Source organism: Danio aesculapii, chromosome 2, assembly GCF_903798145.1.
Source record: "Danio aesculapii chromosome 2, fDanAes4.1, whole genome shotgun sequence".
NCBI classification, from domain to species: Eukaryota; Metazoa; Chordata; class Actinopteri; order Cypriniformes; family Danionidae; genus Danio; species Danio aesculapii.
The window spans coordinates 21,535,740-21,549,802 of record NC_079436.1 but is presented as its reverse complement, the minus strand read 5'-3'; the positions used below and the strand labels follow the sequence as shown (position 1 = coordinate 21,549,802).

The following is a 14,063-nucleotide window of genomic DNA, read 5'->3' as shown; positions in this document are numbered from 1 at the left end:
GTTAGCTTGCTAGCTCAGCTGCATTAGCTCTTTCTGTGAACACTTTCTTGAATTTGTCGGGATTTCCTGTCTGAGTGATGGAAATGGGGCGATTAAAATAATTCACTTTTGTGTAAATATTCAACCAGTTCATTGTAGTTTTCATGTAAACAGATGTACCAACGGAACAGGTGTCAAATATCACGCGCATGTATTGTAGGCTGTTTAATTGAGGAGTGTGGCGCTTATCTGTGAGAAACAAGTCATGAACAAGTTTTAAACCTATTATTAATCGCCATTCATATGTACAAGCAGCAGGAGATGCAACCTATCTTATACGAGTGTTGCTGTACGTGTACTTTTACATTATTATAGTCAATGAAATGACTGTAGTCAAATCAAAACAATCATCTGCTCAGGCAAAAGTGTCATCTGAAAGGAATTATCATAAGCAAGCTTGAAACTTTGTTGCTTGTACGTCGCTGCTAGTTGGTATTTATATAGCTACATGAAAAACATTCTAAATCTATGAGACATGATGTTATACATATACGATTTCCCTGTTATCTTCTGTCCTGTCCTCGAGTTCTGTTATAGTCATTTAATCTCTTTACATTGTTTAATGTATCTATCATGAAAATTTGTTATGGAATTTGTAAACCCGGCACAAAAACTGGTGTTTTGAGTAGATTATAACTAACACCTCTGCACATTTTATTAAAGAAAAATGAAATCTGAAATTGGCTTTTGTTGAGCATATTGGTGCACAAAAAAATGTAAATAGAAACCAACACATTTGCAAAAAACAAAACAAAACAAAAAAACTAAATCTGTTTGACCAACATCACATTTAGGCATGGGCCGGTATAAGATTCTGACGGTATAACCCAGGATAAAAACATCATTGTTTCACAGTATTGTGATTACTGCTCCAAAATAAGCTCTTTTTAATGTCTGGTTAAACTAAAACGTATTCCCTTTTGAACACAAAATATTTTATTTTGAGAAACTTTTTAAAAAATATTTTGCAGCAGTAAACATGTCAGGCTAAATCACTCAAATGAATCATTGACTTCTGCTGTCTTCATTAGTTTCAAAAACACTGATTTCTTTACAATTTTAAACGAAATCTTTGGATATCTTCTGCTGGGGATACTGTTGTCCTAAAACACTTAAAACATAAAAAAAAACAACCTTACATATACCATAGGAACAGTATAGCAGTTGCAAAACCTTGACTTTTCCAAACCACGGTTTACCTTAAAATGGTTATCGTCCCACGCCTAATCAAATTGGTGATTCCCTTGAGCTCTAAGTGAAAACTTACCTTGCTTATTGTCTGACCCTGTATGTGAAGGCTGTTACAGAATCCATTAAAAATGAAAATTATGTCATAATTTACTCTAATGATAAACTACTCTGTTTATCTAATACATGTGCAGGTTTTTGATGATAGTCTCTTTTATATATATATATTCTTTTTTAAAGTGATTCAAAAATCGACAATTCTGCTATCATTTACTCATTCTAAACCTGTTTGAGTTTCTTCTGTTGAACACAAAGGCGATATTCTGAAGAATGCAGAAAAAAGCAGCAGCCATCCATGGTACTTTTTGTGCTCTACTATGCATGTCAGTGAATTTTTTTCCCCCAGCATTCTTCATAATCTCTTGTTTTGTGTTTAACCGAAGAAAGAAATTTAAGTGAACCAGTTAAAATTTTAATTGTAGGTAAACTACTATGCTTTAGCTAAATTGTCAGAAAAAACCGAAAGCAATAATTAGGGGTGCAACAGCTTTTAACGGGAACTGTTACTTTAAAGTCCCAATGAACCAGAAGCTGCAACCGTTTTTATTATATTTTTTTCTGATTGTGATGCAGTTCCTACTAGAGAAACAAAATATTAAATGACACAACAGTGACTGTGGCTTGTTTTTTCTACCGAGGGCTGAACTGATGTGATACAGTAGGCATTTCGTTCAGAAAGATCAGGAAAGGGTTTCAAAAGAGTTATTACAACCTAACAGACATCTCCCGCTCACTGTTTCTGTTTGTTGTCAAAACTGACAGCTGGAGCAGCATGATTACATATGTTAGCCAAGCCCATTTCCTAAAATATACGTAATCTGACAATTTAACTGAAAAAAAAAACAGTAAGTTTTTTTTTTTTTTTTTTTTTAGATTTCAATTTAAGATTAGAAGGACATGCACAGATGAATCATTCACCACAAAACTAGCAATGTGAGCTAACAAAATCATATGGTTACTTTTGTTTTCTTGGGGACTTTAAGGGACACATGCCTTTTCTATTCCTAAAAGTACATATGCAGTAGCCATTTTCCCTTTAATTAATTAATTAAGCCAGCCAGACAGCCATCCTTATATCATCAAAATGTTTGTTTCACACTTAATCAAACCTTAGTCCTTGTACTCTGACATGGACAGGCTAGCACAAAAATGTTAATTTGAAGCAAAGTGTATCTTTTGATAAGGTGCTCTTGCATATTTTCTCTGACCTTGACATCTGCATTAATTAACAAGACAATTTATCAGCGCTGTTCTCAAATATTGACCAACGTTCAAAACTGCAGTCTTTGGTTCTAAAGTATTTACTGCTATCTGCATGCAACTACTTAGATTGCAAACCTGCAACATTCTCTTCTATTATGAAAATGAGCCCAAGGCCTCAAACAAAAGCCCACCGAGACACATCGGTGCCCAATCAATCAAGTGCTCATTTGAATTTTCCATTCATTTTATCACACTCTTTATACTAACAAGCTTGTCAATGTGGCGTCAATCACGTGCAATCGTTCAACTGTGCTGCATAAGTTAGATCACCATTACCCACACCCTTTGCATATACACCACAGACGAGCTATGTAAACTGAGTATACCTAAAACAACTGCTGTTGTTAGCAGTCTGCGCTTGAGCCAACAGCAGTAATCCTATATTATTGTGCGACTCCACCAGGATTTTTGTGTATAGTCATTACATTAGTAAGACTGCACATGACTATATAGTCTCACAATCTGTACAGCTGGCTAAACTTGCAGCTCATTTGTTTGTTGTTAAAGTTAGGATTGGGTTTACATTCATTCAGAGATGTATTTTAATATTTAATAACTTTTAAATCTTACTAAATTCTTTTACCTAACAGATTCTCAGGTAAAATTGAGGTTTGATTTACATAAATTCCATATGGATGTACATTTACTCACCTATTATAAGTTTCTAATCCAAACCCATGACTAACTTTATGAAATGAAATATATTTTGAGTCACGTCTTTTGGGTTTTTCTTGTCCTTACAATGGAAATTAATGGCTACCAATACTACATGGTTACAAATGGAAGTCATACATGTTCGGAACAACATTAAATGAAAAACGTTGATGGTAATCGTATATAGGAGCTATTGACGCTCTTTAAAGAGAAATTAGGGGTTTGAGTGTGTGTTTTTTCCTTGCTCGAGTGAGCAATGATGTCAGTATCAGCTAGGAAGGGAACTGCCAATTGCTATGTTAGCCTTCATGAGAAGCCGCATTGTTTTAGCATTTTCTCAACAGCCGGAAAGAAAGTAGGCCAGTGTTATCATCATTACATGCAGGGTGACTGCTGATGGGAACAGAAGAAAGCTGATTATTTAAAAGTAACTGATCAAACACGTTTAACTGGCTTAAAAGGCTGCAGGGATATTATTAATGAATGATGGCTAAATTACCAGTTTCAATGAGTAAATTACTAGTCTTATGTAGTTAAAACAGCAATAACATGTGCTTTCTTGTTCTAGGGCTCCCTTAATACCATCTACCTCTGACCTTACTTCAAATACACTGCCAGTGTCTCGCTGCTTGAAGCCATGGCTGCCAACAGGAACGCTTTGGCTCTTCACAAAGTGATAATGGTGGGAAGTGGCGGTGTGGGCAAGTCCGCATTAACTCTGCAGTTTATGTATGATGAGGTAAGATGGATGTCACATTGTGGTACAATGCACGTTACCTGTGTAAGACATTAATGATGTTGACCTCTTTCAAGTTTGTGGAGGACTATGAGCCCACTAAAGCTGACAGCTACAGAAAAAAGGTGGTTCTGGATGGAGAGGAGGTGCAAATCGACATCCTGGACACGGCGGGACAGGAGGACTATGCTGCAATTAGGGACAACTACTTTCGCAGTGGAGAGGGATTTCTCTGTGTGTTCTCCATCACAGAATCTGAATCCTTCGCTGCTACTGCAGATTTCAGGTTGAGACGACACTAAAATAGTGATGAATGCTTGTGTTATTGACTCTTCATGCTGTAAATGCATTCTTATTCATTACTACATTTTAGAGAACAGATCCTTCGGGTTAAAGAAGAGGAGAACGTACCTTTCCTTCTGGTGGGGAATAAGTCAGACTTGGAGGACAGAAGACAAGTTGGTCTGGAGGAGGCCAAGGCCAGAGCGGAGCAGTGGGCAGTTAGCTATGTCGAGACCTCTGCCAAAACTCGTGCCAACGTAGATAAGGTAGGCTTTGACAACCAGTACATGCAATAATTATGGTACAGTTCACCCAAAAATCAAACATAAGGGTATGTTGTAACACTAGTTGGAAATAATATATTTTGTCCTTTTTTACTTAGCATGCACACTGTTGTTTTAGAAATAAAAAAATAGACCCTGCATTTTTGGCATGTATTTTCTGACTATTTATAGAATGTTCAATATAAATACTAGGTGAACCGCTCTTGTGTGTGTACACTGAACTGATATATCAGTCAAGATCTTATGAAGAACGTAGAAAAAAAGTCAAAATAATGCCAAGAAAATTCTCTATTAGACAAAGATCTGCTACAACAAGAACATCTAAAGTGAAAGGTTCAAGTAAGATTGCAATTAAAAGGAGAAAATGGTATGCTTGTTTACTTTGAAATCAATGGGTCTCATTCACTAAAAATATGCATGCATACATTTTTTGCATGGAATATGCATATGGACATAATGAACAAATGTTCATACCTAAATTTATTCTAAAGCACTACCACATGTATGCAACAACCATGTAAACCCTGGCCTTATAAGCATGTATGAAGAACCCTACATATAATTAGATACGCAGCGGGGAGCGAAATGTAACTTGACATTAAAATGTTTTTATAATACCACATGATATGAAGTCCAATTATTACGTTTGTGACCAAACTACCAAATAACGCCTGCCATGAGTACAACCGCATTCATCATCGGGAGGCGCTATAATCACTCTCATAGGAGAATTTTGCTTTCACAATCCAAAATAATGTAATCCAACATCAGTGCCTGATAGCTCTGCCCCTTCCGCCAGGTGAGCAAAGCAGCGGCTGTTGAGGGCGTGAAGTGTCCAACATTCCACACTTAACATCCAACATTCAACGTTGAATAAGTGCATCATACGGGTAATTAAGGTGCACTAATTCTTTTTAGAATGAAAAGAATATTTCAGCGTGAATGCACTACTTAAACTATTTATGTTATAAAATGGTGTAGAATAGTGCATATTAAGTATGCGATTTGGGACACACCTCTTGTGTTTGGAGGCCTGGCTTTTTTTTGTTTCGGTGCCATTTTGCAGAAAGACTGGTTTGGGCATGTATTATGAAAATGCGGACCCGCAGTTAGATGACTACAAATTCAAAAGAACAACAAAACAAGAAAAACAAAAGAACAAGCTTGTGTGCGTGTGAATTACCGTGAGAAGTTCAAATGTACATATAAGAAAAATGTATGTAGTTATTAGTGAATGAGACTTCGTGTTTGTTTGGAAGCATCTTTAAGTGGACACTTGTTTTGTCGACAACAGGTTTCAACAGGCACCATTCATATAAAATAAAAATACATTTGAAATAAATTATAATATATAAATAAAAAACTGGATCATATTAACATATAAAGACTAAATACATTCTTCAAAATAGGGCTGTGCGATTAATCGAAATCGTATCGCAATCACATTTTTAAAAAGTTTGCGATTAGCATTAGCTAAATCGCAAGAGGCTACATATATGATACACACACACACACACACACACACACACACACACATATACATATATATATATATATATATATTATTTAATTTTCCCGTGTGAAAGTTTTACTAGCCAATTAAGTGAGCACACTTTTGTTCTGCCCATTTAGAATTGCACAACCGAACTATGCGCAACGGCCACAATAAAAAAAATAAACAAAACCATACAGGAAAGTGCGGGCAATTGAGATAATGGCCTCTGCTGCTTCAGAAGCATTAATATCTAAGAAAAACTGCATTGGTAATTTGGGAAAATTTTTCGTTCACAGTCACCAAACAAAATAAGGTAATTTTTAAAAGCTGTCGCAGAATTGTTGCCATGGCTTGTAATATCAAAATCAGATCTAAAATCAAAATCACAATATCTGTCAGAAAAAAAAATAATAATAATTGCATTTAGATATTTTCCCCAAATCGCACAGACCTACTTCAAAATATGCTTTTGTTCAGGAGGTGGTCAGAGAATGTTACATTACAATACTACATAAGGGACTATAAATAACACGATTGTAATTTTTTTGGGTGAACTATAACTTTGCATAAGGGATAATTTAATATTAGTGGAACTATATAATGATGCATCATAAAACTTGTTAATCTATCCAGGTGTTTTTTGATCTGATGCGTGAGATCAGAGCCAGAAAAATGGAAGACGGCAAAGAGAAAAACGGAAAAAAGAAGAGGAAAAGTTTGGCAACGAGGATTCGAGAAAGATGTTGCATTTTATAATGACTGAATAGTGCAATATCGCTGACCCTTTTACTGCTTCCAAAAAACCCATCAGATTTCATCCCTCTCCAGGCAAATGCTGGAGATCATCTCCTTAAAAAAACCAATCTCTCATTTCTTCTGGTTGTTTTTCTCAATTGGTATAAAAGGGCAAAGCTTCAGATATGCATTCAATGACAAATAATGTAAAAGGTCTGACATATCAGATACAACATTTCGTTTCCCAGCTCTTTGTAATAGAATGTGTTCACTTTAGTTGCTTTTAGTTACATGTGCATACACTGAGTGCTGAACTTTAACACTGTAAGAACAAAATACTACTCCAAGCCGACTGTTTTTGAGTTCATGGTGTGTTGGAATTCAACCTCCTGTTGTTTTACTTACTAAAGTAAAGCCTTAATGTAAGATTAAACAAATTTAAAGGTTAAATGCACAGATGCATTTAGGATGTTGTTTAAAAAAAAAAATACACTTCTAAACATTGGCATTGCTAAATATTACTGAAGCAAATACAAAAATTATTAAATAAGTTACTAAATATCAATCTTAATCTATCGTTTTACCATTTTAACACTAAAAATGATAATCCATTCCTTCAACAATGCTAAATATTTGATACATTTCCAAATTTGTCCAAAACCTTTCCCACATGCTAAGATATAAAATCTTCATTTCAGAGAAGCTGGCACTGTCTTTTATTTCAATTGAATATCTGTAGTGTAACAGTACATAAACCCTGTATTAAGTATGTGATTTATTATAACCAAATCTCTCCTTGAATACACATACATTAACTATTTGTAGTCAAAGGGCTTATTCACTTCTGTTCGTGTGTGTGGCAGCAGATTTGGAGGTTTGTTTTTGTGATATCTAGGGGTCCCAAATAACACATGAATTTGAAAAGCGTCTGAAAAGCGTTATCTAGCTAGAGTCAAATGTACTGTGAAAAACAGGTTGGAATGTTTTATTACACAGACTGAATTGTGTACTTTATTATAACTTATTAAAATTTTATTGTAACTTTTTTCCAGTGTAATTAGATTTTCTATTGTACATTTTAGTTCATTTAAGGGTGAATGAGGAAAAAAAAACTATAAAAGGGCTGGAAATGATGCGTTTCAGATACCAGGTCTTTGTGGCTACTCTGTGGATATGAAAATACTCACCCTTTTATGAATGGTTATGAATAAGCACATCCATGTGGAAGTAACTGTTGAGGTTGACAGTTTATTGCCATATTATTCTGGCATTTACCAAACATTTTCTTTTTCATTTTGCAGCTAAATTGTTTAACTCTGCTGTTTTTAATCCAAATATATGTTCTCTGTCAAATATGCAAGATTTTCCTCTTATCAGTAACAGTCAGTTATCACCCTTAAAAAGCTGTATTTGTGTGGTAAGAAAAGTATGGGGCAATGATGCTGATATTTCAACAGCTGATGCCTCGTTACTCTTAAAAAGTGACTGACTTTGAGTGCTAAAGAAAAACAGCAAGTCATTTTTATATAAACCTCTTCTTTAAGTCTTTCTTGTACACTTAGTCTAAAAGTCTTCATTTTAGTCTGGATTTAGAATGTCTCTTGGCAAACCCTGGGTTTTCAGATGTTTAAATGCTAGAGGTATAAAGCCAAATTATAGAAGGATGTTCAAAATAAGGAGACAACGAATACTGACACCACTGATGTGATGTATTATTACAACTGTTATTGTGGTGATATAAGTGTCCAGTGAAAGCAAACTGAACTTCTGTGTAAAATGTTGTGTTTCTGTTACATTAATAAAATCTATTTTTGTAGACCTCTAATATGAGATTCGTATGTTATATCCTACACTGTAAAACCCAACAGTCAACTTTATCTAATGAAATGAGTGTAGTTAACTCAAAATTTACTGAAGGTTAATTCTACTCATCTGAAAAGAGTCTTGAACTCAGCGTTGAAGGTAATGAGTTAATGAAATACCTCATTACTTCAACTTAAATAGAGTAAGTTCATAGTACTCATATAGATTAGTTTCACTCAAATGGTTTGTAGCAATCGGTTTCCTCAAATGGTTTGAGTTGTCTTAACTAATTGGGTTATAGTACTCAGTTGGTTTGAGTTCTCTTCATTTATTGGGTTTTACTGTGCTCAGATTGCTTCATTTACTCAAATGGATTAAGTTCACAGTACTCATTAGGATTAGTTTTTGAACTTAAATGGTTTGTTGCAATCGGTTCTCAAATGATTTGATTGCCTTAACTTTTTGGGTTTTACAGTGTACAGCAGAAAGAGTCCAATGCCTACAGAAAAATAAAGCCCAGTTGTGTGTGGTAATGAATGTATTGGCGATTCATCTACATGATCTTTAAAAACGCACTGTAATATTAACTTATGTTTTATTAAACATAAAATAATATTAAACATGTTTTGGTAAATAAAGACTGACATTTCCACTTCCAATATTTTTTTTTGACAAGGACTACATTACAAACTTTAATTAAATTAGGTTTATAATCCAACAAGTGTCCTTTCTGGACATTTTATGAATACAATGTCTTTTATCAGTCCATGTTTATCTCTTTTTTTTACAGAAAAAACATCCGATTGTAATAAAACCAAAAGAGTCACCGAAAATAAGTAAAAAACAAAAATGAGTCCATAGAAAATTATGAAAGGAGCCAAACCTACAAATACTTGACCTGACCTGTTCTAGTTAACAGCACACCGTCAATATGGAGAGGTAGATAGACGTGTTGATCGGACATCTTAGTTAGACTGCATTTTGAGATTGAAGATGTATTCCTCTGATTTCAACGAAATGTTTGCAAACTCCATGGGAGCGGCGGCAAACTACTTTGAATAGGCTGCTGGTTACAAAAGCACACCATTTCTATGCTCCTGTTGTTGAGGTGTTGCTATGTTTATACAAGAAAAGTACACATGACTTTTAAAATGTCAAGACTTATTGCTGGTGAATCCTGCCTCAGGTCCTTGTTAGGCTGGCTCAGTTTGAATTTTAAAAAATGTAGCGCACTTTCTGGTGCACTAAATTGAATAGGACTGTTCAGTGGCTTTCTCTGAAGTAAGAGAAATGCACTGATGGGGTTTAATTGTAGTACCTCCCTTGTCTGCTCGTATCGTTTTGTTTGGAGGTTTTAGACTGAGTTTGTGTGACCGAGATGGGCTGTAGGTCAACCCATGGATCTTGGAGCATTGAAGGTTTGTAATACTTTTCCATATCATTTGTCCCTCTATCCCTGCCATGCGCTGAACCAAATGGTGTGGATGTCCGTGGTGAGCCCTTAAGGAGAAAATTGTTATGCAGAAAGGCATTAAAAGACTATAGTTTAACCAGATTGTATTGCACTGTCGCATCCAAAAGAAAATAAATTAATTTGAAGCAACAAAATACTGCTTTTCCCTGCTGGGGGACAAAAAAACTTCAGCTAACACCAGTCAAAGTTGGTCAAGACAGTTCTTTAATTGTCTCTCGACTTGGTCACAGCAGGTAATTAAGATGTTTGACCTCGTTTAAGCAAGTTATTTTAAGTTAAACAAAGCTAAAGTTAAATCAAATGAAAAGGCTGAGCTAAAACCCAACAGGTTTGCTAGTTTTGTGTGGTTTAATCAGGAAGTAGTTGGTTTTAAATGGTCTCAGCCCAGCGAAGCAGATTAAATAGACAGTTTACCCAAAAAATGAATCTTCTGTCATCATTTATAAACCATTGACTTGTTCCAAAACAGAGTTATTTAGAGAAAGATATATTAAACCACGCTGGAAAACTAATTATTGACTTCTATAGTAAGAGAATTCAAATGCTATGAAGATCAATGATTACAGGTTAACATTTTAATACATCTCATTTTGATGTTCAACAATATAATAAATTAATCAAAATAGTTTGGAAAAGGAAAGGATGAGTAAATGATAGAATTTCATTTAAAGAAGTGGAGAAAACTGCTCGTAAACAAGCCATGACCAGGTTTGGAGACCCCCTAAAACTGACCTAACTGGTGTTTGATGTTTTTTTTTTGTCAGCAGGGTTGACCGAAGAAGCCAAATTACAATACACAGATATGTTTAAGTCCGCGCAATATTATAACACAGACCTGAACGCGAGTAAACTACCTGATATCCAGAGTGTCTTCCGGGGCTCTCGTACGGCGAGCGTCTGAACGGAGCGCCGCGGGGACTGGGGTTCGCTCTGCGCGGTGTGTGACCCGGAGACTGATCGTTAAAATATTTCCCACCGCCGCCGCTGCTCCTATTACACCCATACTCTCTCGGTGGGGTATTGGGAGAACGTTGTCCAAATCTTGGTCCAAACGGCGGCGGTGGGGTTGAATAAGCCCACGGAGGCGATGGAAACATACTCCCTGTCCTGTCGAAGGCTGGAGGAGGGCTGCGGAAACCTGCTGGCCGGGGACCTGAGCCCGGGCGGGGATGGCGAAACTGCGGTCTCTGCATCGCGTCGAGGTATCTTCCAACACTGATTTTCAAATCACAACAGACGACTTTATTTATAGCCTCACGTTACAAAACCTGTTTTCACTTAGCACAGCATAACAGGACGACCCGGAACAAGAGTCGTTTCTCGGCGATTAGCATTTGAACGCATCCCCCATGAATGACTCGATACTGCCGCCTGTTTTCATGGCGTGTTAAGAGCATGGTTAAGAGCCCATGTACGTTTAATCAGATGTGAGCAAAGTTTGAGTTTTATCAAAACAGTAAACTTAAAAACAGACGGTTCATTCATACAAAAACGCTGGGTTCCACCCAATTCCTTCATGTTGTCTCAACACAAATGTACTAAGTTAACATTTTTACAAATTTAGGTGGATTGAGCATAAAAAAAATGAAGTTGTCATTCATTCATTTTCTTTTCAGCTTAATCCCTTTATTATTCTGGGGTCACCACAGCGGAATGAACCGCCAACTTATCCAGCACGTTTTTACGCAGCGGATGTCCTTCCAGCCACAACCCATCTCTGGGAAACAACCACACACACTCATTCACACTCATACACTATGGACAATTTAGCTTACCCAATTCACCTGTACCGCATGTCTTTGGACTGTGGGGGAAAACAGAGCACCCGGAGGAAACCCACGCGAACGCAGGGAGAACATGCAAACTCCACACAGAAACGCCAACTGACCCAGCCGAGGCTCGAACCAGTGACCTTCTTGCTGTTAGGCGACAGCACTACCTACTCCGCCACTGCGTCTACAAAATAAAGTTGTGCCTAAAAATAAAAATTTTGTTGATTCAACTCATTTTAAATAAGTAGTTTGAACAAGCAGCAAAATTATTTTTTTTTGAGTGTACATACATACACACACACACACACACACACACACACACACACATAAACTAGGCCTGTAGCCAGGAGCGGTTCATGGTGGTTCGGAAGACCCACCCCTCACGGACAAAAGTCCAGAATTTGTCCCACACATGAGCCCATTTGTCCTATTTTGACTGCTATGCCATCATAAATGGTAAAAATGACCCATCGAAAAAGGCTTAAGACCAAGCAGAATCCACTTCATTAAATCAGTTTTAGCCAAATGCAAACAATTATTTTTTATGCGTCCACATTCAGCTGTGCAAGAAAACATCTGACATATTCATCTTTCACTACTGTATTGTTTTTAAATAGAGAAAACATTTGACAAGTAACTTTTATACTTAGACTTTATTCTTGACAAAAAACATGACCAATAAAAAAGTATGAAGCTCCAAAAGCAGCTCATATTAAAATGAATTTTAAACTAATTTGGCTGTTGTTGTTATCCGTGAATTTTCTAATGTACTTTTTTGCAAGAGGCTAGAAAAATTGTGAAGCTCTAAATTATTATTATTATTGTCATCATCATCATCATCATCATTATTATTATTATTATTCTTATGTTTAATTTTTTTATTATTTAAATGGCCAAATTCTGACTGAGGAATGTGCTGGCCAGTTTGTTATTTGCCTCATAAATTACAATAGGCTACAGTTTTTAATGTATAACGTTTTTCTAAAGATAAATGATGTAATAAATTTGTATTTTAAAAACAAATATTTTTTCATATTTCTTTATTCTAAATATTTAGAAAATATTTTAAGTACATCAAAATGTGTGGTCATGATGACCATCCAACAAGCTAATTCAGCTAAAAATAGTGCTTAAAATGTCACCTAAATTCAGTATTTAAATCTCTGGATTAAATAGAAGATTAGGCGAATGACTACAAACAGGTCCACTTAAAAAAAAAAAAAGAATCACCCTTTTCACCAGGCTGGCTACGGGCCTGTAAACACACATCGGACAATCCTGTTCAAGTAAAAACAAATTAAAGCAAAAATAATGACTACAGAATACACTTCTTTCATTTTTTTCACACTCACTAAAAAGTTTTCAGTGTAATAATTAATATAAAGAAGACATTTTGTCAGATATATTTGCAAAAACCACTAAAAAATAAAAAAGGCTCTAATTTAAGGATCAAAGTGCAACCATGAATTATAATTAACTGCCATTTTAGGAAGTTTAATTTACTATTATCCTTAAAAACAAGTTTTAGTCATTTGTCAGCGGGATGGTTTTGATCATTTAAATATATGCATATAAAATTACTTTAGAAATTTTAAATTCAGTCAGATGCAAAACTATTAAATGAAGTTCAGTTTGAAATAACAAAAGCTTTATATTTAATAGTCCTGCATAAAATGTAAAACCTCACGGGCAATTGTACCTTTTTTGTAAGAGACACTGTGAAATATCTTGCTTATCGGAAAATTCTGGCATCATCTACTCACCCTTCACTTGTTCCAAACTTATTTGAGTTTCTTTCTTCTGTTGAACACAAATAATATTTTTTTATAAAGAAAGGCGATTGACTTCAATAGTTTGTTTTTTTCCTAACAGGGAAGTCAAGTATTACAGATTTCTTCAAAATATCTTCATTAATCCTCAACAGAAGACAGAAAGTCACAAAGGCTTTGAATCCCTTTAGGGGAAGAAAATAGTGAGCATTTTTTTCCTTTTTTGGGTGAGCTATCCCTTTAAACTACACTGCAAATTAAATAAAAAGTGTCCAAAAATGATCCAACTATCCCTTTTAGTGGATGGTTCTCTTAAGCTGTCACTAGAGGTCAGTGTTACCATTACTTTCCACAAAAACCTCCATAAACAGTTCTGCACAAACCTGAGCGATAAACTGATTAATGCATTTGAAGTGGATAAACAAATCTGTGCTGTAAAATAATAGTAGAGCATAGTTAAAACCAAAATGAAAACCTCCCGAGTCTCTACACTCCTCTTGCAGATGGGG

At 35.6% G+C, this 14,063-nt stretch overlaps 2 protein-coding genes across 2 annotated transcripts in view; one reads left to right on the top strand and one right to left on the bottom strand.

The window, feature by feature from the left end:
- ralab (v-ral simian leukemia viral oncogene homolog Ab (ras related)) overlaps window positions 1-8,561 on the top strand; it is a 9,217-nt gene extending 656 nt beyond the window's left edge. Inside the window, exons 2-5 of the mRNA XM_056474669.1 lie at window positions 3,773-3,943; window positions 4,018-4,226; window positions 4,314-4,488; window positions 6,635-8,561. Of these exons, the coding sequence (XP_056330644.1) occupies window positions 3,842-3,943; window positions 4,018-4,226; window positions 4,314-4,488; window positions 6,635-6,757 (609 nt within the window). The 5' untranslated portion in view covers window positions 3,773-3,841 and the 3' untranslated portion in view covers window positions 6,758-8,561. The remainder of the gene's footprint in view (window positions 1-3,772; window positions 3,944-4,017; window positions 4,227-4,313; window positions 4,489-6,634) is intronic.
- A 607-nt stretch (window positions 8,562-9,168) lies between these two features.
- Window positions 9,169-11,332, bottom strand: mplkip (M-phase specific PLK1 interacting protein). Its single transcript, XM_056466353.1, has 2 exons — window positions 10,868-11,332; window positions 9,169-10,039 (listed from the first exon to the last, which is right to left on the bottom strand). The coding sequence occupies exons 1-2, from the start codon at window positions 11,204-11,206 to the stop codon at window positions 9,845-9,847; spliced, it is 534 nt and encodes a 177-aa protein (XP_056322328.1). The 5' UTR covers window positions 11,207-11,332; the 3' UTR covers window positions 9,169-9,844.
- Window positions 11,333-14,063: the final 2,731 nt, after the last annotated feature.